At 47.1% G+C, this 26616-nt stretch overlaps 1 protein-coding gene across 5 annotated transcripts in view; it reads right to left on the bottom strand.

Annotated features, from left to right (window-relative positions):
- Positions 1 to 660: 660 nt before the first annotated feature.
- LOC133130919 (nuclear factor of activated T-cells, cytoplasmic 3-like) overlaps positions 661 to 26616 on the bottom strand; it is a 79825-nt gene continuing 53869 nt past the window's right edge. For 4 of the 5 annotated variants that reach the window (XM_061245916.1, XM_061245917.1, XM_061245921.1 and 1 more), the window contains exon 9: positions 22573 to 24552. In XM_061245916.1, coding sequence (XP_061101900.1) covers positions 22829 to 24552 — 1724 coding nt within the window. In that variant the 3' untranslated portion in view covers positions 22573 to 22828. Of the gene's footprint in view, positions 3594 to 22572; positions 24553 to 26616 lie in introns of those variants that run through there. The other variant, XM_061245918.1, reaches the window with a different exon arrangement.

Genomic DNA, 26616 nt, shown 5'->3' on the forward strand with positions numbered 1-26616 from the left:
CCACAGGATGAGGGTCTTCCTGCTCCAGACTTGGGTCAAATACGTCATTGTTTTGATTCAAATACTTTTCCAAGCTGCGCTCCGCTTGCAGCTTGCCTGTACTGGAACATATGAAATACTCCCACAGAGTGTTGCAGTAAGACTAGAGGGGTTCTTGTACACACCACAGAGTGCTGCAGTAGGGCTAGAGGGGTTCACTACACACCACAGAGTGCTGCAGTAGGGGTAGAGGGGTTCACTAAACACCACAGAGTGCTGCAGTAGGGCTAGAGGGGTTCACTACACACCACAGAGTGCTGCAGTAGGGCTAGAGGGGTTCACTACACACCAGAGTGCTGCAGTAGGGCTAGAGGGCTTCACTACACACCACAGAGTGCTGCAGTAGGGCTAGATGGGTTCTCTACACACCACAGAGTGCTGCAGTAGGACTAGAGGGGTTCTCTACACTCCATAGACCACAGAGTGCTGCAGTAGGGCTAGAGGCAAATCTCTCACAAGATGTAGCCTGCGGCCAAATCACTCAGAGATATGAAAACCTCTACATTTCATCTTGATATAGGCCCTGCTTGCAGTTCTGTTGAAACCATATGGTCACATAATCTTGGCTCCCTCCTTAACAGTTTTCCAGTGACACTGAAACACAGACACAAACACCAGGACCTGGTTCTGGATTTTCCTTTTAATGATACACTATGTACTGTAAGAAGACCCTAAAACGCAAGGCATTCCCTTTGAATAGCTCCAGAAAAAAAAGCACTGCATTCTTAAAAATTACAAAACCTTAAAATACAAAATGTACACCAAATTACAATACAAGGCTCCGTAAACCTCGGCTAAGTCGACATTTTCTCTTTTATTTTACAAAACCTTTAAAAAAAATTTTTTTTTACCACATACCGTTAGGAATTACATCCATTTTAGAGTATCAAAAATAGAGTTCGACAGCATGCGTTCCACCATGTTTGAAAGCAGCAAACGCGTTTCTCGACCTTTGATAAAAAAGAAGCGCAGTGGAGCATGCCGACTGGAGACATTTGTGTTGTCCAAAGTTTGTCAGGGCTGTGGGCCTAACCAGTTTCCACCCTGTTGTCCTAACTCAATCTCGTTTTCACAAATCCTTTGGAAAACAATTGTTTACATACAAGGAGTAATCGTTACTTACAATAAGGCGTTTCTACAGTATATTGTTTTATATTTTTAAACGGATAACATCAGACACCGAAAAGCGCAATATAGCAAAAGACATTCCTCATACACGTACATTTCTGCATAATACAATCGATGTGAGAATGAGCTCATGTGAATACACGTACGTGCGAAATCTCACAGCTTGTCACAGCCTTAGTTTGCATAGTCCAATGCTACCACGTGCTTTTTCTCCATTGAAAAAAAGAAAAGAAAAAAGAAGCAATATCTACAGTTTTATTGGGAACAAATATGCACGAATGTGTGCGCAAATACAAATATAAGACGCATATCCTGTATCCTTTCAAAGATAGTCATGACCTTGCACTTCTGAAGGAATATGCCTTGTGTTTTGTTTCTGTGCTAACAATCTCTACAGCTTATACTGGACGTCTGCAGGCATCGAGGTTATTTTTGAAAGGCATCGGACAGGTTTTTAGTGCATAGATGAATTCACTGTGATTCACTCCGACATCGACAACCTTTAATTTCAAAGACTTGCTGAGACCAGAATGGCCAGTTTATTATTGGAAAGACATACAAGCCATTTCACTTTCAATTAAAATGATTAAAAATATTAGAGACATATATTACTATGCCCCAGAGCACAGTATACTGCATTTTGCCATGTTCCAAAGTCAGCAGCATGTCAGGCGGTAGGCAAATAGGCCACCAGACTATGGCCTGGATTCAGGTGACATCTGCCCTTAATTCTGACTTTTGAATGCAATATTTTTAGGCCAATTCTAGGTCAATTTTCTCGATTTAAAGACAGCCCAACCCCCCAAACAAAGCACTGTCATGTACCATTATTGCATACTTTTGCAGAACAAAAGCAAAATAGATTGGATTATTGTGAACCCAAGTGATCCACAGTAGCGAGCATCTCTGCAAACGAGACAAAACCCATCCAGGAGTGCATTGTGGGATAGTTTGTTCTTTATGCTAAGAATTCACCTTGTTCACTGCAAATTAGTTGCATGGTTTCCGGGTTTTGTTTCCACTAATTTGTGTTGTATCCCCTGCATAAATGTATCTTAATCTTCATAACTTATATCCTGTTGGTAAATAATATAGACAATTAATTTTAGTCGAAAGGCACGAACAGGTTCCTGTGTATGAACAGTAATTTGCAGGGCAGTGCTGGCCATTAAGCATTGTAATCTGCTCTCTTCAACACTATCCAACTAAAAAACCCCATCTGGTAACTTTATATTCAAATAGAGGTTCAGGAGATATGAAAATGGTCTATTCAAACGTGTTGTTTACAGCTGCATCTTGTATGCACTCGTAAATCCTCTGCAATATTTCTAAAATAAATTTTCATTTATTTTTTTCTAAAACCAGCGACATAAAAATGCTAAATTTCTAGGAATTGCCTTTGAAATCCTCTAGAGCTATCAAACAGTTGTAAGGCATTTGTGTAACCTGAAGTGGAAGAAAAAATACACATTATATAATCTAATTTATATAATCTAAGTAAAAAAAGATTTTTTTTAAAGTGTTGGAATGTTGCAAACTACACTTCCCATGAGGCTCCAGGGCCGATTGGCCTGTTCTTCCTGACCCAAGCCCAACTGATTTACTCCGTTGTGCTCAGTAGGCAGAATGGGGTGTTGTTCTGCGTACGCGATCGTATAATCATGTGTCATGACGTGTGGTGACGTGTCGCCGACCCCTGACCCCGGTGATGGCCAGCCCGTGTGGGCGAGCGGGGTCAGACGCTGACGCTGACGACCTCCAGGTCGCTCCTGATCGATCCGGATCGATCGCGGCAGAATGAGCTAATGCCATTTAGGACCTGCATCGCGGGGAACACGCTGGCTAGGGAAGCAGACAGCAGGCGTCCTCCATGTGAAAGCTGCTCCTCTCTGCTCCAGAGGCTCCTTCAGCTGGATTCAGACGTACGTACGTCCGCACGCTCAAGACGCTATTCCACAACAAAACCGTGAGAAATGCAACAAGGACTGAAGTACCTATGGAAATCGAGACACTTTTCCTCCTGTCATCGTGGGGACCTTCTGGTGCATAGTGCCTAAATTTAACAGTCGTACCAACATGGAGCCTGTCACACAAAAACAACCGTTTAATCCGACAGGGGAAGGGGCGGGGGGGCTTGTTTTATCACCGTCACACTGACATGTCACACGCTGCCCGGTCCTGGGAGGAGGGTTCGTCCGCAGCCTGCGCAAGGCGTCCTGCGTCCACGGAGACGTGTATGGACACAGTTTCGGCTGCGTGGGTGTCCCTCCCTCCCCCCGGGCCTGGAAGCGCAGGAAGGGGGAACGCCGACGCCTCCACGGGCCTGGTTTTCGGGGTGGTGGCGGGGGCGCGGGGCGGGGGGAGAGCCCCCGGCTATGATTGGGGCCCCGGGGCCCGCGACATGTCCCTGCCGATGACCTCGTTCACTGTGTGTGGAGAAAGGGAACAGACACAAGAAACGTGAGTTTGGGACGCCCCTGTTGGAGAGTCAGCTTTGATGCAGTGCAGTCCATATGTATTTGGACAGCGACACCTTTTTTTTTTTTTGTTGTTACTTTAACTCTGTACTCCAGCAAACAAAAGAGTTGAAGTGCAGACTCTCAGCTTTAATTTGAGGGTTTTTACATTGGGTAAAAGGTGTAGCCCTTCACATAATCACTTAAACAATATAGTACATAGTATAACAGTCACCCAAAATGCACATTAAAAACCCATCAGATTAAAGCTAAAGTCTGCACTTTAACCACTTTGTAATTGTTTTATTTCAGCGGTTTGATTTCCGGAGTACAGAACAAAAACAACAAATGTCTCCCTATCCAAATACTTACGCACTGCACTGTAGACTGGAATAATGCATGGAATAAAAACATACTTAAACTACTTTTGACTACACATTGGCTGATTCAGATCAGGATAAAAAACCAAACCAGAGTTTGGCTGGTATCAAATTCCTTGCCAGCGCCAAATTTGGCCACAAGCCACTGTCCTCACACCCGACTCCCAGGTAAAGGGAGGGTGGAAAACCAGCAGTTCTTGGGCCTCGGGGACTGTGAGTTTAGTCTGTGTACTGGTTTTTGTTCCAACCAACTGCCTTGTTTTTAATTTGCTGACAGCTCTATAAATGACCCTGGTTCAAGCCTGTACTTGAGCACAGTAAAATCATCAGGATACACTTGCAGCTGTAGCCGGTGCTCATACACGTCAGATAAGATACGATTCAGTCAATTAAATAATTAAGACCGGAAGTTGGCACAAAATCCTGAAACAGATGGGCCCTGGACCAGATGAGAAGAAGCAACACGGGCAGTGAACGGATTAACAAAAATACAATATGGGGTTAAAGTCAGGAATCCGGTGGAACCAATTATTTCCCGCACTTCAAGTGCTAATTAAGCCACGAAATAGAGCTTTACCTTTACCTTCAGCCTGACAAAGGAGAAGATAACTGAACTCCCTTTTGATGTAAAGAATCTGAACACTGTTTTAGAGCACTGAAGGTCTGACATGGTGTGACCAACTTACTTACTGTGGCGGTGCGGTGCGGCACGGCACGGCGCGAGGTCAGGCACGGCGCGAGGTCAGGCACGGCACGGCGCGAGGTCAGGCACGGCACGGCGCGAGGTCAGGCACGGCACGGCGCGGCGTCAGGCACGGCACGGCGCGAGGTCAGGCACGGCACGGCGCGGCGTCAGGCACGGCGCGAGGTCAGGCACGGCGCGAGGTCAGGCACGGCACGGCGTCAGGCACGGCACGGCGTCAGGCACGGCACGGCGCGAGGTCAGGCACGGCACGGCGCGGCGTCAGGCACGGCACGGCGCGAGGTCAGGCACGGCACGACGCGGCGTCAGGCACGGCGCGAGGTCAGGCACGGCACGACGCGGCGTCAGGCACGGCGCGAGGTCAGGCACGGCGCGAGGTCAGGCACGGCGCGAGGTCAGGCACGGCGCGAGGTCAGGCACGGCACGGCGCGGCGTCAGGCACGGCACGGCGTCAGGCACGGCGCGAGGTCAGGCACGGCGCGAGGTCAGGCACGGCACGGCGTCAGGCACGGCGCGAGGTCAGGCACGGCGCGAGGTCAGGCACGGCACGGCGTCAGGCACGGCACGGCGCGAGGTCAGGCACGGCGCGAGGTCAGGCACGGCACGGCGTCAGGCACGGCACGGCGCGAGGTCAGGCACGGCACGGCGCGAGGTCAGGCACGGCGCGAGGTCAGGCACGGCGCGGCGTCAGGCACGGCACGGCGTCAGGCACGGCACGGCGTCAGGCACGGCACGGCGCGAGGTCAGGCACGGCGCGAGGTCAGGCACGGCACGGCGTCAGGCACGGCGCGAGGTCAGGCACGGCACGGCGCGAGGTCAGGCACGGCGCGAGGTCAGGCACGGCGCGAGGTCAGGCACGGCGCGGCGTCAGGCACGGCACGGCGTCAGGCACGGCGCGAGGTCAGGCACGGCGCGAGGTCAGGCACGGCGCGAGGTCAGGCACGGCACGGCGTCAGGCACGGCACGGCGTCAGGCACGGCACGGCGCGAGGTCAGGCACGGCACGGCGCGAGGTCAGGCACGGCGCGAGGTCAGGCACATTTGCTGATCAGTATTGATTGAGTTCACATGCTCACTCATCACAACTTATTACTAAGCACATAGATCCCACTCATCACCATATCTAGTTATTCAACATACAAGTAGACTATGGAGAAAACAAGAACTCTTTTAATGAAAAGGCAATATATTTATAGTTTTCTGTGCTTTGATACACCTCAAATTTTGGAATATGTTCCAATGTTTTCACCAAGACATTTGGCAAAATGTAACTGAAAACCCAAAAAATATGTCCCTTAAACAGAACTTAAACTTAAACATACAGTAATTGAAAATTGTATTGGCCTATGGAATATTATGTGTCTTAAATACATTGGACATTATAAATAACAAAGAATCCCAAATAGCATGCTATGTCCCCTTTAACATTTAACATTATACTGTATAAATAACAGAAAAACCAAAGGGCTTTCTATGTCTTTTAAACAGACATTAGACATTATAAATAACTGAAAACTGCTATGTCCCTTGGACAAATATCAAACAACACATTAAATAACTGAAAATCTCAAAAGGCATGATATTTTCCTTCACCACAACCTTGTTAGGTCCTTTTAAGCAAATATATTTGACTGAGACTGAGATGCCAGACCCCCTCTTCAACTGGCCAATGTCTCTCCAGGCCTCATCAATGCGCTTCCTGAGGATGCTGTCCTCAAACCTGGTGGTTTGATACATCCGGAACTCATCCTCTACCTGATCCACAGTGATCTTTTCAGGCAGAATAGAAGGAAAGCGGCAGATGAAAAACTTGAGAGAAAGGAATTTCACAGACTGCATCTTCTCTATGTCTGCCACAACAGCATGCACAAGCAGCACATCCCCAAATGGAAATTTGGAAATCATGTAGTCAGCTGCAGACAAAAAGGACTTCTTGACATCTCTGTAGAATGGCCTCAGTTCTAGGTTACCCTGGCTTTGGATGAAGTTGTTGGAGTCATGGCCAATTGAGAGTTCCTCATCAGGGAGCTGCATGAGAAATTTCATTCATCATGGTAATCACAGCCTCAGGTTTACAGAACGAAAGCAGTATCTTTTGCAGTTGCAGTTCCAAAGTTTGAAGCAGGATATGTATGCATGGCTCCTCTTTCTGAAGCATCTTGTTGCCAATATCAAAAATAGGTATGGCCCTCTGCAGAAAAAGTGCATAGGCCTTTGACATAGGGTTGGTGAGGAACTGAAGTACCTTTTCAGGTTTTGTCAGATCCCCTTTCTCTTCTTTCTTGGTTCTTTCAGACTTTTCTTTTTCTTTTGCACATCTCTTTCCGTTTTCATTTTGCTTGAAGGGGAAAGTTGTCAAGTCAAACTGTGGAGCAATGTGTGCAGGAGCTTTAACCTCTGGTTTACTAAGTGGTGTTGCTTTAGACCTCTTGGCAGGACCAGGAGAGGATGTGGGCAGCTTTGGTAGGGTGGAAGAGAACAGCTTGGGCTGCACTATTGCAGGTAAACTGGTGGAGGGTGTGGCTTTGGATTTTTGAACAGGATCAGCAGCAGACTTTGGCATGCTGGAGGAAACTGAGGTCTTCATTTTCTTCCCTGCATTCACCTCATTTTCAAAGAAAACCGTGAGAGCATCCCACTGTTGCAAAATACGGTTCACACACTGCCCCAGAGAGAGCCATTTGGTTGAAGCCATCTTGAGGATCTTCCTCACCTCTGTATTGCACATGACCTGAACATCACGCAGATTTGACTTCCTCTTGCTGCTTTTGTCCAGATAGTAGTAAATGGTGACAAGGAAGTCTTCCACATTCACACCAAGCACCCTGGATGCCCGTTCCGCAGCTAGGTGTATCAGGTGGCAGGGACAACCAATTAAATAGATGTGCTGTGCGTTCAAAAAAGCTGCTACACCTTTCCCCAAACCTTGCATGACAGCAGTATTGTCAGCTGCAAGGCTGATGCAATTTGACCATGGTATGCATCTCTGTTTTAGCTCTCCATCAAGTAGATCAAATATTGCTCTCCCCGTAGATTCTCTTGATTCACAGATCTTATGTAGTATAACAACGACCCTCCCGGCACTGGCATCAAAAATCCTAACTACAATTGGGTACATCTTTATGTCATCCATGTCCGTGCTGCCATCTGTGGCCAGGCTGAATGCAGACCTTTTCATAATTTCTGTGAGACACTCATCGTCATGACTGGCCAATGTTGTCATTATGGAAGTTGTCTTTGTTCTACCGCAGCCATATAGTTTTGCTATCTCACTGTCAGGAAACATTTTCCTGAACAGTGGGCCGGCATGAGCTGCCACAGCTAAAGGTATATTGTGCTCTGCTAAGTGCGTTGTATAAAACATTTCTGCTCGTATAGCCCTGAGGTCTTGGGATTGTAAGAAGAATGAATTCAATCTTGGCACTGAATCTGTGGCAGCTTCTTTTTTTGAATGTTTTTTACCCTCCACATGGCGTCGGCAGTCTGCAAAACACACACACACACACACACACACACACACACACACACACATTCTAAATCCTTTTTTCATAAATTTAGTTTTGACAGTAAAAGAGATCAGGCAAAATAGTTTTTTTTCACCAGATTCTCTTGCTCTTCACTACACTTTGAAATACACTACACATTGAAAGTGAATATTTCAGAATACCTGTATACTGTTTTTTGTTTCAATATTAATATTTAATGAATGTTGTGTGTGCTCATACAAACCGATAACCACACTTACAATAAATTGTTAATAGTAATGAAAATAAATTATACTATGGCCTATCCCATAATATAGCCTTTATATTATATTCATATTCACAGAAACATGAACAGGCTATGTTGCAGTATAAAAACAACATGGTCTATGTATTGTGTTGGAAAGCACTGTCTTTTATGAAAAGCAGCAGCAGCTTATATAGGCACACATAATGGCCTAATTTGGAAAAAAGAATGGCCCATGTATAGAAATGAAAGCATTTCTATGTTAGTAATATTATTACCTGTAGCTCCTTGATGGCTAACGTCAAAATCATAATTGCACACGGTGCAAAACGCATGATTAGGCAGTTTAGAGGGGCGGAGGCATGGCCATTGATCTTGATACTTCGTCAGGAACTTCTGAGGGGCATAGACTCGCTTCTTTTTAGATTTGCTTCCCACTCTCTCTCTGTTAGTATCCTCATCTGACGTAATGTGTATTATTAACTGCAAGGCACACACATACACGAACACACATAATCATCATAATCCTCGTGTTTTTCTTATTAGGCTACCACACGCACTTGCGTGAAAACACTTCGTACGCTGCTCATAAGAATCTCACATGCACGTGTAGTTTGGAAGGTCTTAACGCACAGTAGCCTATCGGTTGACTGGATGGAAACGTCAGTAGGCTACCATATTTTTTCACTTTAGGCTATGCAATATTGTTTTGATATAGGTCTGGGTCAAATATCAAAACAAGCTGGAACAAATATTTCCTTCAGATAAGGCGGAACATTGGGTTTGAGCTATCACGTTAGGACGGTTGTCCTTGCTTTATTTTCCAGAAGTTGGCAGGCTTATTAAAATGGACGCAATTCACAATTCCCATACCCTGACCATTTACCTTTGAAACGGTGTTCTCTTGTAAAACCAGTCACAGTATTAAGATGGACTGAGGAGAGAAAACCAATTTCGTTACTTTCGTTTTGACGGCTCCCCCGGCTCTCCGCTTGTAGCCTATTTGAAGAGTTTAAAACTAGCGCTATGATTGGTCGAAGTCTTCTTTTCCCAACAGGTTGCTGCCCAATGCGGTTACACCCATAGACGAGTTGCCTAGTGCGCGAATGCACAGACAGTTTAACTCAAATTCGCGTATTTTGAAGTGACAAATCGTAGCAGCGTAGTTTGGTGTCTAAATGCGTATCTGATACGCAAAATGCGTAAAGGTTGGCAGGTCTGCCAATGGACATTCACTTCTGATTGGAAGATCATCATGGTCTCCTCACTGATTGGCTAAAATTAAACTTGAACATTTACACAGTAAAGTTTCCAAACGAGAAACAAACCAGCGGACAATATAATAACTTTGTAGCTTTTCACAATAGAACATTGAAACATTTAATATTTCAACTTAATAAAGTTCATGAAATATCATCGGATGTTCTTTATGCATAATCTGCATATGTAGTTATTAAAAAATAAATAAATAAATTCAATTGGACATGGTCTTTATAATGAAGAGAACACGCCTGATTGTAGGCATACTATTGCAAGCAACAGTTCTGAAACATACAGGATTCCCTTCATTCTCGTGTGTTCCCCATTTCAGCCAGGAGGGGGTGCTATTGCAGCAGTCTTGGATCTCAAGCGCTGGCGGTAGTTAATATTCAACCGATTGCAAGGAGTAATCACGATACATTGCCACAAAACACACATCTCATAGTCTGAAACGAGTCAAAAGACTTCTCGTTCTTCTGCGTTGTTATTTTTAAATTCCCGTTGAGGTGAGGTACACAGGGTAACTAATTAGTTAGTACACTAATGAGTACATTTGGTGCGCCCATTTGTTATTTGATATGACGTCATTTTCAGCATTCTACCTCAGTTAGTGCTTCTGAACTTTACAACGTCAGAGCGATGGTGGCTTTTTAGCATCACTCAAATACTAAAACATGATGATGGATTTTGTTGTTGATAATCTGCCTAAGATGTTACATTTGTGGCCCTCGGTTAGACAACTTCCGTTGCATTGCTCTTGAAATTATCTCAAACACGCCAATACACTGCACTCCTTTTGTTTTATGCCCTGCAAATGCAACCGGTTCATTACTTATCATTAATGGAGGCCGAGAACATTTCCTCAGTGCGATTATGAATTTCGTAAACTTTGTGAAATGTGAAATGCCTGAATAAAGCGACTCCATTGAGCTGCTATAGGTTACTTTCTACTGGGGTGGGACTTTTCCCTATTTCAGTTATTACTCTCGGGAACCGGTTGCCTGGTATAAAATGAAGAATATGGCCGCGCTCTAAAGTTTGTGTTTGGAAATTCGTCCGACAGAATCCTATTGTCCAAGCAATGCTGTGCTGTGACGATCTCCACATATTGCCACTGGCACTTTCGCAGCAGTTTACACTGCGGGGAGCTAGTCAACCCAAACTTCACTTTGACGTCGAGCTGTTTCAAATACGAATCCTAGTTTCGGAAATCAACTGGCATATATTAACACCGCATTTTAATAAATGAAAAACAATTATCAAGATTAACAAGAGTCAATGAAAAACAACTCAAGTCAGTCATCTAAAGGTTTTTTTTTTGTCTTCAAACGGACTGAAAGTGATGACGGTTCGTGCAGCGATGCGTTTGTGCGTCTCTTCTTCTGATGATGTGAGAAAGATCATCCTGTTAGTGTGGGCGGCTTCCTTTCTGCAAGGGCTGGCTTCTTCAAACGACGACGAACCTGCCACCTTGAATAGATTTTTCCAGGTTTACTCACCACCACGGTGACACGCCACCACAATCACGACTGCCGTGCCGCCAGCCCCCCGTTCGTTGCTGTTGTGTTCTTGTCTTGCGATTTACCTGTGCGCATTTATTTAACCACGTATTTTTTTTTACAGGTACGATATGAGTCACGACTGCTTGCAATGTTCAGCAGTTCCACAATTTCTCACACCTTGACACGTCATTCAAAACAAATCATTTCAGGCTTAAACTCTAAGGGAACATATCCCCTACATAATTATAATTAACCTTTATTTAATTATAATTATGGTAAGTTGACACAGGCTGCTTAGGACAAGTAAACAAATTCTTCTAAGACACTGGTGTTCAATATTTGTGCAAGGCTGTTGTCAGTGACCTCATATTAGGTGTCCGGTGGCCATATTCCATATTTCAAACCATATTGCAACTGGTGATGATACAAAACTAATGTCAATCCATTCGGAATGTAGACTGTAGAATAAGACCCAAACGCGCTAGGATGAAACACTCAACAGTGAAAATCGGAATTACAAAACAAAAAGGATAGTGAAAATGACTTCATCAACTTACTCATCTCCATTATCCATATTTTATATGATACCAAGGACATTTAGTTGATAATAATGGTTTCATAGGCTCCTATATAATTATTCAAAATTCAGTGGGTCATCATTAGAAAAAAAACAAAACGTTTTTTAACAAATAGAAAAAAAAAAAGTCTTCCAACTCTGGAACGGAAAACAATCTCTTGAGCATTGAGTGAAAACTATTGCACAACATAGCGGATGTACCAACATCTGTATTGAAAACTATACACCACCACCCCTGTGAAATACACACACACACGCACACATACGCACGCACACGGGCTCTACTGTGCTCGGTTTTTAACACATGCAGTTGAAATGCCTCTGGCGGTTGCCTCTCCGCCGTCTTGACTGGGTTCAGACACCTCAACCAACCAGGCGAATATTCGTCCCTCGTCAGGAATTCCCCAGCAGCTGGTCAGCGGGCGAATCACCGCTAGGCTTAAAATCTCCACTTAACGCACATCTCGTCGCTTTAAACGTTGCATAAAACACGCAAGCGAGGTGAGGGGAGTAATGTCTAAACTCTGACAGCGGGAAGACGAAAGGGAATGACAATAACTTATATTCGTTAGGGGAGGCACCTGCGGTGTGGGATATCACTTATTTAAGGAATAGGAGACCCCGGAAGATGATGTGGAGGGGACAGCCCGAGGTTATCGCGCTGCTTTCTAGAACGTCGGAGACAAGCTGCCTCTCCTATGTCTCTGTAGTACGTGTCCGTTAAAACCCAGCTAAAACCCGCGATTTACACAGCGCACTTCACAGCGAAGCAATAGGGTTTCGGTTTAGGCACCAGCTTAAAAAAAAAACCAAAAAAAAAACTATCTTTAGTCCCTCTTCTAGGTCAGAGTTATTGGCTTCTGTACCCCCTCCTCAGAGAGGCTGAGAGAGCTTATGATCGTTATTAAAAATGATGCAAGTTTGGGGAGGAGAGAGGACTCCCTGATGGCTTCCACACTACGCTGTGGAGCCACTGGGACTAGGATGACGTTCTCTAATGCCAGCAGAGCAGGCCCGAGGGTTTTGATGGCCCTGAACAAGAATGTTGTTGTGTCTCTAAAGTGCTCAAACATAAATCCACTAAATCACGTACATCAACTATACATGGCGAAATAAAAACTGGTGCGGTTATTTAGCTGTTGCAGGTGTTTTAACCGGAGAGAGATGGAATATAAAATGAAACAATTACAGCAAGATTCGAACACCTTCCATACTTGTAATAAGATAAGTCAAAGGACATGCAGAAAAATCAGTAAAGATCATTATCATTAATCTGTCAAAGAGTCAAATTTCAATGGTAAACAGCACAAAAAAGGGCACTGATTCTCAGGCTGCATGGGACCTCTTGCTGAAAATGTTTCACCAGAGAATCTTTCTTCTTAAGCTGGAACCATCAGATTGTTTTGCTAAACAAGTGAGCCATCAAAGGCAGTTACTATGGAAATTATATAATTGCCTTGGAAGCATCCAAAGGACAACAGACATTTTCTGCTGTTGTGGAAGATTCATTTCAAAAAAGAAAATACCATGAGGATAGTGTAGACTGGCATGGTTCTTCCTTCCACAAAATGAAGTAAACGTGTTCAATGGAAAACATTTGTGTAAGTGATGGGCAAGATCAGGTTTGATTCCACTACACAGTGCCAACATTGCTCTTTGTTAGAAACTCTGGTTTCTACTTCGACTTCAGAATTTTGTGCCTATGAGCCTGTGTTATTTACTCTGTCGAAAGCTTATGAGCGAGTTGTTTTATGCAAAATTTCAATCTGATTTCACACTTTTATTTGCTAAATGAAAGCACGTGTAACGAGTTTTACACTGCTGTGCTAGCAGTTTAGTAGCGTTCCAAATGGGAAAGCTAAATTAAAGGATAATGTAGCAATTATGTCTTGAATACATACATGAGTAAATAAATAACTAGATTCAGTCTCATATCTGACTAAATTCATAGGCCTACAAACAGTGTTCATGCTATGAACTGTGGTCTTCATTCAAACAAACTGCACTAATTGACCAGTCAGTGCTGTGTAGCCATTCTGTTGAGGATGTACAACGCACACCTTTTTAATTTCCAAAACCCAAACCATGAGCACTGAGAACAGTGCATGTCTGCGTCGATATGTAGCTTCTCTCTGTTCAGTTGAAACTGGGAGCTCATTTCAGTAAATGATTGTAGAAATTCCCATCTTAGGTCACCAGCACTGCTTCACTGAGTCTGTGACTGACACCAGTGGGCCCCTGGCTCACGGGAAAGCACCCGGTGACCAATCAGACCAAAGTAACGCAAGCAGCAGCTGGGTGAGGTGACTCAGTGAGTGTCAGGCACGTTTCTGGTCGACGCCTCGCTGTGCCGTACACAGGACATAAGATTTGAGTTAATGTCCCTTCTCCCTCCTTAGATAGACTGTAAATTATTCTACATTTGGTATAGCGGTTAGTATTTCTCATCCAGTGGTTGGTCACTCTCGAGCTGTGCATTTACGGTACGTTGGGCGACATCTTTAAGATGGCCGACACAAAACATGGGACCCAATGTAAAGAAAACGATTTTAAAAATGTATTTCCAAAGATCACGCATATACCTGCTGTTATAGTAAAGTTACTAAGTTACTAAAAATATCAACCTGACAATCAAAAATGTTTAAAGATACTGGAAAAAACACTGTCTCTTCAAACTACCTTGAAGATTCTTTGTACCGGACATCAGGGACCCATCAGGGGCATAGCTAGAAATTCCGGGCCCCTGAAAGAAAACGGCTGTGGACCCCCATTTCCCCCCTTTCTTCATATACAGTGGGCTCCCAAACTACTGGCACCCTTAATAAAAATGGAGGAAAAAAAGGCAGCACACATTGGATAATGATCTAATATTCTATGTTCAAACATATTGGAGAACTCTTGGTTGGCTCTATTGCACCAAGCAGGATCAATCGAGCACAGAGAGGTATTTGAACACAGAACCGTGGCGTGGATGGTTGACCCAGGTCTGGGGGCCGCAGCTCTGGGAGGAGAAGGACAGACAGCCATGCCCGCGCCATGGCGACGCAGCTCTCCAGCGGTATATTTAGCGTGCGCCGCAGAGCGCGGCCGGCGGGTTTCGGGGGTTTTTGGCGTGAGCGGCGGACCCTGCCTATTATTACCCCTGAGCGCCGTGCCCGCGCGGGGCGACAGCTGTGGGGCGAGGCGGGGGTACGCGGGGGGGCAGGCGGGGTGACACGCTCCGGGCCGCGCGTTTAAGCGCCCGCGTTCTCACTGGGGGTGACCGCGGCATTCAGGGGCGTGTCGCCACGGAGAACGCTTACTCATAACGGGAGGGCAAGTGTCGGCGCAGGGGAACCAGCGTGTTCCAGCAGAGGCTCAATGAGTTCAACAAGTCACTGTGTTTGCCTGCATCGGGTGAAATGCGATTGTTGTGATTTGTTGAATTAATCTTTGATCGCTGTAGCTCCCTCCATTAAGTAGTCGGTAAAACTTTATTTCTGCTGTATAATACCTGGTCAACAGACAGAAATGCACAAAAACACTCCCTGTATAATCGCAAGTATGAAACAAAAATAACAACCACAAAAATGCTCATTAAAAATAGGGGTGTTTCAATTAGTGATGGCAAATGCCACAGCAGATGGTAAATGTCCCCGGTAGGCAGAATGCTCTTGTATCTGCCTTTAAATCGGGTTTATCTTCACAGTGCTATATCAGCACACAGATCTGAGTGGCAGCCAGGTAATTTGGCAAAATTTCCACATTATTTGGTTGAGAAATCTGACCAAAACACAGCCAATTACTCAAATGAATAATGGCATGGCTTTGATCATATGAACAGGAGAATACAAACGCCTGGAGGCTAACAATGAAATTGCGCTCAACAATGTGTACGTTCTATCAACGGGTGTGCATGTGAATGCGTTTCAGCTTGTAGGGCAATTCAAAAACTTATATTTTAATCTTCTGGTCAATGTAGAGAGAAGAAAACATGTAAACTGACCAAGACACCAAAAATGTCTTCCCTGTGATGAACAGGTGATTGAAAAAGGCAAGGTTCCTGATCTTAGTTTATACAGTGAACCAAAAACTGCTCGACCACAAAACAGTTCACAATGGACAGGTGTAGCTCAAAATCTTGCCCCGAGACATTATTGTGGAAATGTTAAATTGATATTCAAATCTGTAAACTGATGAAAACACAGAACAAATGAAACTGTCTGTGGTAGGGCCTGATCTGGCAGAGGAAATTAGGGCTGAGACCACACCTACGCGTTATAAGTGTGAACAAAACGAAGAAGAGCGAAAACAAAAACCTGCCTCAAAAGCTTTTGTTTAGTTTTGGTTTACTTTCATTTTGTAATTTTAGTTTATTGTTTTTACCAAGATCCTGTGAGGATGAACCAACATGATTTTCGTTAGTATTTATTTTGTTTTGTTTAAGCCTCGCTCGCTCGCTCGCTCGCTCGCTCGCTCGCTCGCTCGCTCGCTCGCTCGCTCGCTCACTCACTCACTCACTCACTCACTCACTCACTCACTCACTCACTCACTCACTCACTCACTCACTCACTCACTCACTCACTCACTCACTCACTCACTCACTCACTCACTCACTCACTCACTCACTCACTCACTCACTCACTCACTCACTCACTCACTCACTCACTCACTCACTCACTCACTCACTCACTCACTCACTCACTCACTCACTCACTCACTCACTCACTCACTCACTCCCGGTGGCATCACCTGATGTGTGTCACTGTAAAAATATCAACAACTTCAGTGACAGGGCAGCTTGTAGCCTAGTGGTGGTTGGTGGTTCTAGCCACAATAAAATCCGCACAGCTGATTGCTCCAGGGGGGGATTGTCCGCTGCTTAGTCTAATCAACTGTAAGTCCATCCATCCATTATCTTAACCCGCTTATCCTGAACAGGGTCGCAGGGGGGCTGGAGCCTATCCCAGCACACATTGGGCCAAAGGCAGGAATACACCCTGGACAGGTCGCCAGTCCATCGCAGGGCACACACACCATTCACTCACACACTCATCCCTATGGGCAATTTAGACTCTCCAAACAACCTAAACTGCATGTCTTTGGACCTTGGGAAACCGGAGTACCCGGAGGAAACCCACGCAGACACGGGGAGAACATGCAAACTCCACACAGAGAGGCCCCGGGCGACGGAGATTCGAACCCAGGACCTCCTTGCTGTGAGGCGGCAGTGCTACCCACTGCACCATCCATGCCGCCCTTAATCAACTGTAAGTCTCTTTGAATAAAAGGGTCAGCTAAATAACTGTAATGAATGTGATGAAATCAATATCAACTCACAGTGCCTCACTGACCCACAAGTATCACTTTGTTCACTAAAACTTTGTTTGAAAACGAAACATCTGTCCAGGAAAGCAGTTTTCCAGTTCTTGCATGTAGATGCCTGCATGTCAGGTTCATGAAAATCCCCCAGCTGGCATGTCCCACAGCCTTCATTAATACCCAAATGATCAGGGTGTGAACTGACAGGGGGGCGAGGTGGATTAGCCTGTCGCTGCGCAAGTCCTCGCCGTCAGGACCTCGATGAATCATCATGCCAAGCAGCAACGCTAGCATCCCTCCCCTGTGTCTGTGTGGTTATACATCCCTCCCCTGTGTCTGTGTGGTTATACATCCCTCCCCTGTGTCTGTGTTATAATACATTCCTCCCCTGTGTCTGTGTGGTTATACATCCCTCCCCTGTGTCTGTGTGGTTATACATCCCTCCCCTGTGTCTGTGTGGTTATACATCCCTCCCGTGTCTGTGTTATAATACATCCCTCCCCTGTGTCTGTGTGGTTATACATCCCTCCCCTGTGTCTGTGTTATAATACATCCCTCCCCTGTGTCTGTGTGGTTATACATCCCTCCCCTGTGTCTGTGTGGTTATACATCCCTCCCCTGTGTCTGTGTGGTTATACATCCCTCCCCTGTGTCTGTGTTATAATACATCCCTCCCCTGTGTCTGTGTGGTTATACATCCCTCCCCTGTGTCTGTGTTATAATACATCCCTCCCCTGTGTCTGTGTGGTTATACATCCCTCCCCTGTGTCTGTGTGGTTATACATCCCTCCCCTGTGTCTGTGTTATAATACATCCCTCCCCTGTGTCTGTGTGGTTATACATCCCTCCACTGTGTCTGTGTGGTTATACATCCCTCCCCTGTGTCTGTGTGGTTATACATCCCTCCCCTGTGTCTGTGTTATAATACATCCCTCCCCTGTGTCTGTGTGGTTATACATCCCTCCCCTGTGTCTGTGTTATAATACATCCCTCCCCTGTGTCTGTGTGGTTATACATCCCTCCCCTGTGTCTGTGTTATAATACATCCCTCCCCTGTGTCTGTGTTATAATACATTCCTCCCCTGTGTCTGTGTGGTTATACATCCCTCCCCTGTGTCTGTGTTATAATACATCCCTCCCCTGTGTCTGTGTGGTTATACATCCCTCCCCTGTGTCTGTGTTATAATACATCCCTCCCCTGTGTCTGTGTGGTTATACATCCCTCCCCTGTGTCTGTGTGGTTATACATCCCTCCCCTGTGTCTGTGTTATAATACATTCCTCCCCTGTGTCTGTGTTATAATACATTCCTCCCCTGTGTCTGTGTGGTTATACATCCCTCCCCTGTGTCTGTGTTATAATACATCCCTCCCCTGTGTCTGTGTGGTTATACATCCCTCCCCTGTGTCTGTGTTATAATACATCCCTCCCCTGTGTCTGTGTGGTTATACATCCCTCCCCTGTGTCTGTGTTATAATACATCCCTCCCCTGTGTCTGTGTGGTTATACATCCCTCCCCTGTGTCTGTGTTATAATACATCCCTCCCCTGTGTCTGTGTGGTTATACATCCCTCCCCTGTGTCTGTGTTATAATACATTCCTCCCCTGTGTCTGTGTGGTTATACATCCCTCCCCTGTGTCTGTGTTATAATACATCCCTCCCCTGTGTCTGTGTGGTTATACATCCCTCCCCTGTGTCTGTGTGGTTATACATCCCTCCCCTGTGTCTGTGTGGTTATACATCCCTCCCCTGTGTCTGTGTGGTTATACATCCCTCCCCTGTGTCTGTGTGGTTATACATCCCTCCCCTGTGTCTGTGTTATAATACATTCCTCCCCTGTGTCTGTGTGGTTATACATCCCTCCCCTGTGTCTGTGTGGTTATACATCCCTCCCCTGTGTCTGTGTGGTTATACATCCCTCCCCTGTGTCTGTGTTATAATACATTCCTCCCCTGTGTCTGTGTGGTTATACATCCCTCCCCTGTGTCTGTGTTATAATACATCCCTCCCCTGTGTCTGTGTGGTTATACATCCCTCCCCTGTGTCTGTGTGGTTATACATCCCTCCCCTGTGTCTGTGTGGTTATACATCCCTCCCCTGTGTCTGTGTGGTTATACATCCCTCCCCTGTGTCTGTGTGGTTATACATCCCTCCCCTGTGTCTGTGTTATAATACATTCCTCCCCTGTGTCTGTGTGGTTATACATCCCTCCCCTGTGTCTGTGTGGTTATACATCCCTCCCCTGTGTCTGTGTGGTTATACATCCCTCCCCTGTGTCTGTGTGGTTATACATCCCTCCCCTGTGTCTGTGTGGTTATACATCCCTCCCCTGTGTCTGTGTGGTTATACATCCCTCCCCTGTGTCTGTGTTATAATACATTCCTCCCCTGTGTCTGTGTGGTTATACATCCCTCCCCTGTGTCTGTGTGGTTATACATCCCTCCCCTGTGTCTGTGTGGTTATACATCCCTCCCCTGTGTCTGTGTTATAATACATTCCTCCCCTGTGTCTGTGTGGTTATACATCCCTCCCCTGTGTCTGTGTGGTTATACATCCCTCCCCTGTGTCTGTGTTATAATACATTCCTCCCCTGTGTCTGTGTGGTTATACATCCCTCCCCTGTGTCTGTGTTATAATACATCCCTCCCCTGTGTCTGTGTGGTTATAAATCCCTCCCCTGTGTCTGTGTTATAATACATCCCTCCCCTGTGTCTGTGTTATAATACATCCCTCCCCTGTGTCTGTGTGGTTATAAATCCCTCCCCGGTGTCTGTGTGGTTATAAATCCCTCCCCTGTGTCTGTGTGGTTATAAATCCCTCCCCTGTGTCTGTGTGGTTATAAATCCCTCCCCTGTGTCTGTGTGGTTATAAATCCCTCCCCTGTGTCTGTGTGGTTATAAATCCCTCCCCTGTGTCTGTGTGGTTATAAATCCCTCCCCTGTGTCTGTGTTATAATACATCCCTCCCCTGTGTCTGTGTTATAATAAATCCATCCCCTGTGTCTGTGTGGTTATAAATCCATCCCCTGTGTCTGTGTGGTTATAAATCCCTCCCCTGTGTCTGTGTGGTTATAAATCCCTCCCCTGTGTCGCCAGGATCCCCAGTGGGAATGAGCCGTTATGGAACAATAGGTCATTTCGGACTTCTAAAGGTCAAGAGAGAAATAGCAGCAACAGACACCTTCAAACCACAACACTGTTTATCCCTCCCCCTTCTCTGTAAAGGTACTGATGTTGAAACGCCATTGGCTGTGGCAATTTTCAACCAATGAGCTTGAATTATTGTACAGTGATACAAGTGGACTGCACTGCCAGTTCATTATTTCAAAAAATGCCGAAATCTTGGATTAAAATGTTTCACTATGACCACATTCACAGCTAGAAATACGTGACCTCGAGTGCAATTACCCTCATCCTCAATGAAACTTTCATCCTGAGAGTTTGTACGATAACATTACGCTTTCGACGCCATCGTTGTAGCATCGTTTATTGTCACAACCACCCCTCACATTTTCATCACAATTCACACCCTGCGTATAATACACCTCACACAAGCATTCTGACAAGACTGTGAACCTTATACGCCTACACACACAGCACTGCAGTATGAAACCAGAGGATTATTTTTTGCTTATTTACAGATTTGAGTTAGCACTATGAATAACACTTCTGCAGCCTAAGCCATCCACACATCATAGCAACTCTAAGCAAAGTGTCACCAGTTGCGATTCTTCCGAACCAATGATCACGTTTTTCCAAACACGATACACCAAGGAAGTGCTATCTGAGCTGTACATCTAAGGCAGGAGCAAAGTTAAATTCTCAAGAAGGCAGCGGAGTATTTCCCTGGCTTTTGTCATATCAATCCAAAGTCAATACAACAAAACTTCACAGTTCATTTACTCCACATCAAGCAGTTCAGTTACTCCACAACAAGCACAGTTCAGTCACTCCACAACAAGCAGATCAGTTACTCCACAACAAGCAGATCAGTTACTCCACAACAAGCAGTTCAGTTACTCCACAACAAGCAGTTCAGTTACTCCACAACAAGCAGTTCAGTTACTCCACAACAAGCAGTTCAGTTACTCCACAACAAGCAGATCAGTTAATCCACAACAAGCATGGATGTGAAATGGTTTAATTTATAAACTTGCAAAAGTAAAAGTAACTGTTGTTAACACTCCCCGATGAAAGTGAACAGGGTTTAGTCTTCGTCAGTTGAAGTTTAGTCTTTGTTAGGTGAAGTTTAGTCTTCTTCAGGTGAAGACCCATCTTGCTCAGTTTTATAAATATTACCAGGGAGCATTAACAGCAGTGTGTGGGTATTACTTTGTAAACTTTATATTTGGTAGCATATCCCTTGCTTGCAATAACTACATCAAGCCTGCGAATCACTGACATCACCAAACTCCAAACTGTTGCATTCCTCTTTTGTGATGCTTTTCCAGGCTTTTTCTGCCGCCTCTTTCTCAGTATGCCAGCCAAAGTATTCGTTCTTTGTCAGAACGTATCACTCTTACGCCCATGACACCCAACTCTTTATTTCCTTCCTCCCCCGATACCCAGGTCACCACACAGATCTGACTGCTTGGCTGATATCTCTGCGTGGATGACTTCCCACCACCTGAAGCTTAACCTTGCCAAAACTGAGCTTCTCTACACCCCTGCTAAGTCCTCTCCGTCAATCAACCTCTCACTGACTGTTGAGGAATTTGTAGTTTCCTCCTCCCGTACGGCAAAGAATCTTGGGGTGACTCTTGATAACTGCCTCACCCTGGCTCCACAAGTACCCTCCACTGCCAGAACCTGCAGGTTCTTTCTGTACAATATACGCCGTATCCGTCATCTCCTGACGGAGAAAGCCACCCAGCTCCTAGTCCAGGCGCTCGTCATTTCCCGCCTGGATTACTGCTCCCTACTCCCCAGCTAGACCACTCCGGTCTGCCAGCTCTTGTCGCCTTATGGTTCCCTCTCTACGAGCACCTGGCGGTCGAGCTGCACGTTCACGCCTGTTTTCCGTTCTGGTTCCTCAGTGGAGGAATGACTTGCCTACCACTGTCAGGACAGCAGAATCCCTCCCCCTATTTCGACGCAGACTAAAAACACACCTTTTCAAACTCTACCTTAGTCCTCCCTCCTGATTTCCCCCACCCCCCTTTCTGATATCCCTATGCCTCTTGTCTAACCCCCAAAAAAAAAAAAAAAAAAAAAAAAATTGCACTTATGATGACTACATGTTTAGAACAGCATGCATTTCATGCGTATTTTCCTAGTTATGGATGTGATGCTTTGACTTGTGGAAGAACCTATGCACTTGCCAAATGACTAAAATGTAAATGTAAATGTAAGTTGTTGTAGAAGTTATCCCCAATGATCAATTTCCCCTCTTTTCTAAGCTTCAAAATGGCTTGCTTGTCACCCAAATACAGCTCTCTGGTCTTCATGTTGGTTATTTTTTCTAACATAAATGTTCTTCACAGGCAAAACCCAAGGCAGTAGACATTCAGAACTATTTATTGTTCAACCAAACAATCTAACACGATCTGGGCAACAAGAAACACCTGTCAGTCACCAACACTTGCTCACCTAAAAATTGGGTGGTCTGATAAAAAGGTGACGGGTTCTAAGTTGTTTAACAAATGTACGTAATTATACCAGGAAATAAAAGCTGAAATTAGGAGCCGTCATCTCCTGTACATTATTTGACCTCAAACTCAATTGTCTTCAGTGTATTGGAAAAACGAAGGAATCGTCATCGCTGTTGCAATACCTTTGGAGGGGACTGTACGTGTTGACTGCACAGCAAACGGACGACAGTGGAGTAACGTGAAGCATTCAGGGAACGCAAGCCTGGGGCGCCGTGCGGGCGGATCTTACCGTCGTCCAGAGTGATGTCCTGCAGGCCGATGGAGCGGAAGGTGGGCTCCTGGCCCCCGGGCTCCTGCTTGATGTCCTGCGTCTCTCCCTCAGGGGCGAAGGTGGGCTGGGGGGCCAGGGGGCGCTCCAGGGGGCAGTCCAGAGGGGAGGGCTGCTGCACGAGGGGGCTGCTGGGGGCCAGGGTCGGGGAGGGCGAGGACCCGGCGGGGGACCGGTATGGAAGCGAGTGCAGGGGAGGGGAGGACGGCCCCACAGGGAGGGGCGAGGTGGTGGGGCAGGGGTTGGAGCAGGACAGGCCCACAGGGAGGGGCGAGGTGGTGGGGCAGGGGTTGGAGCAGGACAGGCCCACAGGGAGGGGTGAGGTGGTGGGGCAGGGGTTGGAGCAGGACAGGCCCACAGGGAGGGGTGAGGTAGTGGGGCAGGGGTTGGAGCAGGACAGGCCCACAGGGAGGGGTGAGGTGGTGGGGCAGGAGTTGGAGCAGGAGGGCAGTCCCATGGGGAGGGGCGAGGTGGTGGGGCAGGGGTTGGAACAGGACAGGCCCACAGGGAGGGGTGAGGTGGTGGGGCAGGGGTTGGAGCAGGAGGGCAGCCCCATGGGGAGGGGCGAGGTGGTGGGGCAGGGGTTGGAACAGGAGGGCAGCCCCATGGGGAGGGGTGAGGTGGTGGTGCAGGGGTTGGAACAGGAGGGCAGCCCCATGGGGAGGGGTGAGGTGGTGGTGCAGGGGTTGGAACAGGAGGGCAGCCCCATGGGGAGGGGTGAGGTGGTGGTGCAGGGGTTGGAACAGGAGGGCAGCCCCATGGGGAGGGGTGAGGTGGTGGTGCAGGGGTTGGAACAGGAGGGCAGCCCCATGGGGAGGGGTGAGGTGGTGGTGCAGGGGTTGGAACAGGAGGGCAGCCCCATGGGGAGGGGTGAGGTGGTGGTGCAGGGGTTGGAGGCGGACCTCTGGGTGCCCGAGTGGTAACCGAGCTGGGGGGTGGGCGGAGCCATGGGGTGGGAGGGGGAGGAGCCCCGCGGCACGCCGGGGCAGTGGTAGCCCAGCGAGTGCAGGTGAGGGGGCGTGTGGGAGTGCAGCGATTGGCTGAGCGTAGAGGAAGAGGCGGAGCCGGGGGGGTGGTACACCATGGCGAGCCCCAGGGGGTGGGAGGCGGTGGGGTCGGGGCGGTAGGGCAGCCGCTCGTACGCCTGGGGAGAGACGGCGCCCATGGGAAGACTGTGCCTCATAGGCCGGTACGAGGGGCCGGCGGGCGGGGCCGGGGCGGGGTGAAAGGCCGGGGTCGGGGCCAGGGCGGGGTGAAAGGCCGGGGGCGGGTGAAAGGTAGAGGGTGGGCCCATCAGCTGGCAGTCAGAGCCCGGGCTCAGGCTGGAGCCCTGGAGGGGCGGAAGGTGCTGGAAGGAGGAGGAGGAGGAGGAGGAGGAGGCCAGCAGGCTGTCCTGCACCGGGCCCACAGCGGGGGGGGGCAGCTGGGTCCTGAGCAGCTGGAGGCCGGGCTGCCCGAGAGGCGGAGCCAGGGGCCGGGGCGGGGCCACGGAGGGGGCGGGGCCCATGGAGGGGGCGGGGCCCACATCCTGCTCATCTCGTTGCTCCTGCTTCACCAGAACTGTGGGGAGAAAACACACATTACACTACACTACATTACACTACATTACACTACATTACACTACACTACACCACATTACACTACACTACACTACACTACATTACATTACATTACATTACATTAATTGCATTTATCCAGAGCGACGTACAACAAAGTGCATACCCATAACCAGGGATAAGTGCGCTGAAAGACCCGAGAGGGAAGTACAATTTCAACTGCTACCTGTACAACAAAGATAAGGACCAGGGCCCATTTTTTCATCGTAATACCGCAGTACACAAATGTATGACAATTCTAACCGAGCCAAACACTGCTTACCTAGCCAAACTAAACATCCTAAATATCACAAAAAGACAACAATTAAGGTTTACAGGGAGGTGGAGGGACAGGGAGAGGTGCTGCTTGAAGAGGTGCGTCTTCAGTTTGCGCTTGAAGGTGGGAAGAGATTCTACTGTTCTGACCTCCACGGGGAGTTCGTTCCAGCACCGTGGAGCCAGAACAGACAGTAGTCGTGAGCGTGAGGTGGAAGTTCGGAGAGGGGGAGGCGCCAAGAGGCCTGTGGAGGCTGAACGAAGAGGTCTGGCAGGGGTGTAGGGTCTGATGATTTTTTGGAGGTAAGCTGGGGCAGACCCCTTAACTACTTGAAAGGCTAGCACCAATGTTTTGAATTTGATGCGAGCCATGACAGGCAGCCAGTGGAGGGAAGTAAGCAGGGGGGTGACATGTGAGTGTTTGGGAATGAAGGGGCAAGGTCTTACAGCCCTGCACAATTCAGCCAATAGCATCACAGCATACCGTAGAGTGGGCGGGGTCTTATGGGCCCTACTCCATACTGCAGTTTATCAGCTGGAATCAGGGAGGAGCTGAGGATGGGATGAGCTCTTTAGCGTCTGAGCCCCCAATTCCAGTGCAAGGGGATTTTCCGTACTGAAATCAAATAATAATAATAATTTGTTATTTAGCTGATGCTTTTATCTAAAGTGAATTACAGTAGACTAAGCAGGGAACAATGCCCCCTGGAACAATGTGGGGTTTTGGGCCTTCCGCAAGGGCCCAACAGCTGTGCGGACCTCACCGTGGCTATACCAGGGGTTGAACCACCAACCTTCCGGGTCCCAGTAAGTACCTTAGCCACTAGGCTACAGGCTGCCTTGTATTTAATGTAATGTGCAGTATGGGTATGCACATCCCTGCATGTATGTGATTTGGATACGGGATGCAGCTGACTACCAGGCATGAGTGATGCGGCGGATTAAGAGGCTGAGTGTCGTGCTACGAGACGCACCCCCACCCCCCGTGCTGGCTGGTCGGACCCCACTGGGGCCCCACTTCCCGGGGTGGCTTGCGGGTCCCCGAGGCACAGGGGCCCATCCGGACTGCAGCAGTGCCAGAGCGCACTACCTGGAGACTCGGTCGGACCGCGCGGAAACGGCCCCTCTGAAACGTGCCTCTGTTCCAGTCCAGAGATTCTGTTCATTTAAGTTGTATCGTATATTTACTCAACGGCCATACTCGCCCGGGCCAAAGTAAATCACATTTCACGTTTCTGCCCATTTGTACCGCTGTGCGTTTGCAGAACCAATTCAGAGCCCTGAACAGCTACCTCCCGTGAGGGACGGCAACTCTATAGATATACAATACTGCGCAAGTCTTAGGCACAGGCAACAAACTTCAGTAAAGCAAATAGGCTTTCAAAAACAATGAAACAACAAACAGATTTAAATGTACTATAAAGAGCACCGAACAGTTAAAAAACGCAATAAAATTAATCTTTTCTGTGACCACCCTACGCCTTAATTCTGCATCAGTTCTCTTAGGTACACTGTCCTGCAGTTCAGTTTTGTAAGAAAATCAGCTACTAGGTTCTACCAATCATACCTGTTCTTCTGCAGACTTTTCCCAGACAGCCTCAAACAAGTTTTTATCGAAAAAGTGGTCTAATACTTAATAGTATATTAATACTTTATAGAACAAAATAAAATAATTTCACAGTAACATTCAATTTCAAATCAAATCAGCTTTTTCTGCTGACACACTAAAACAGAAAACAAAAAATAAATAAAT

This window comes from Conger conger, chromosome 6, assembly GCF_963514075.1.
Source record: "Conger conger chromosome 6, fConCon1.1, whole genome shotgun sequence".
In the NCBI taxonomy this organism is placed as follows: domain Eukaryota; kingdom Metazoa; phylum Chordata; class Actinopteri; order Anguilliformes; family Congridae; genus Conger; species Conger conger.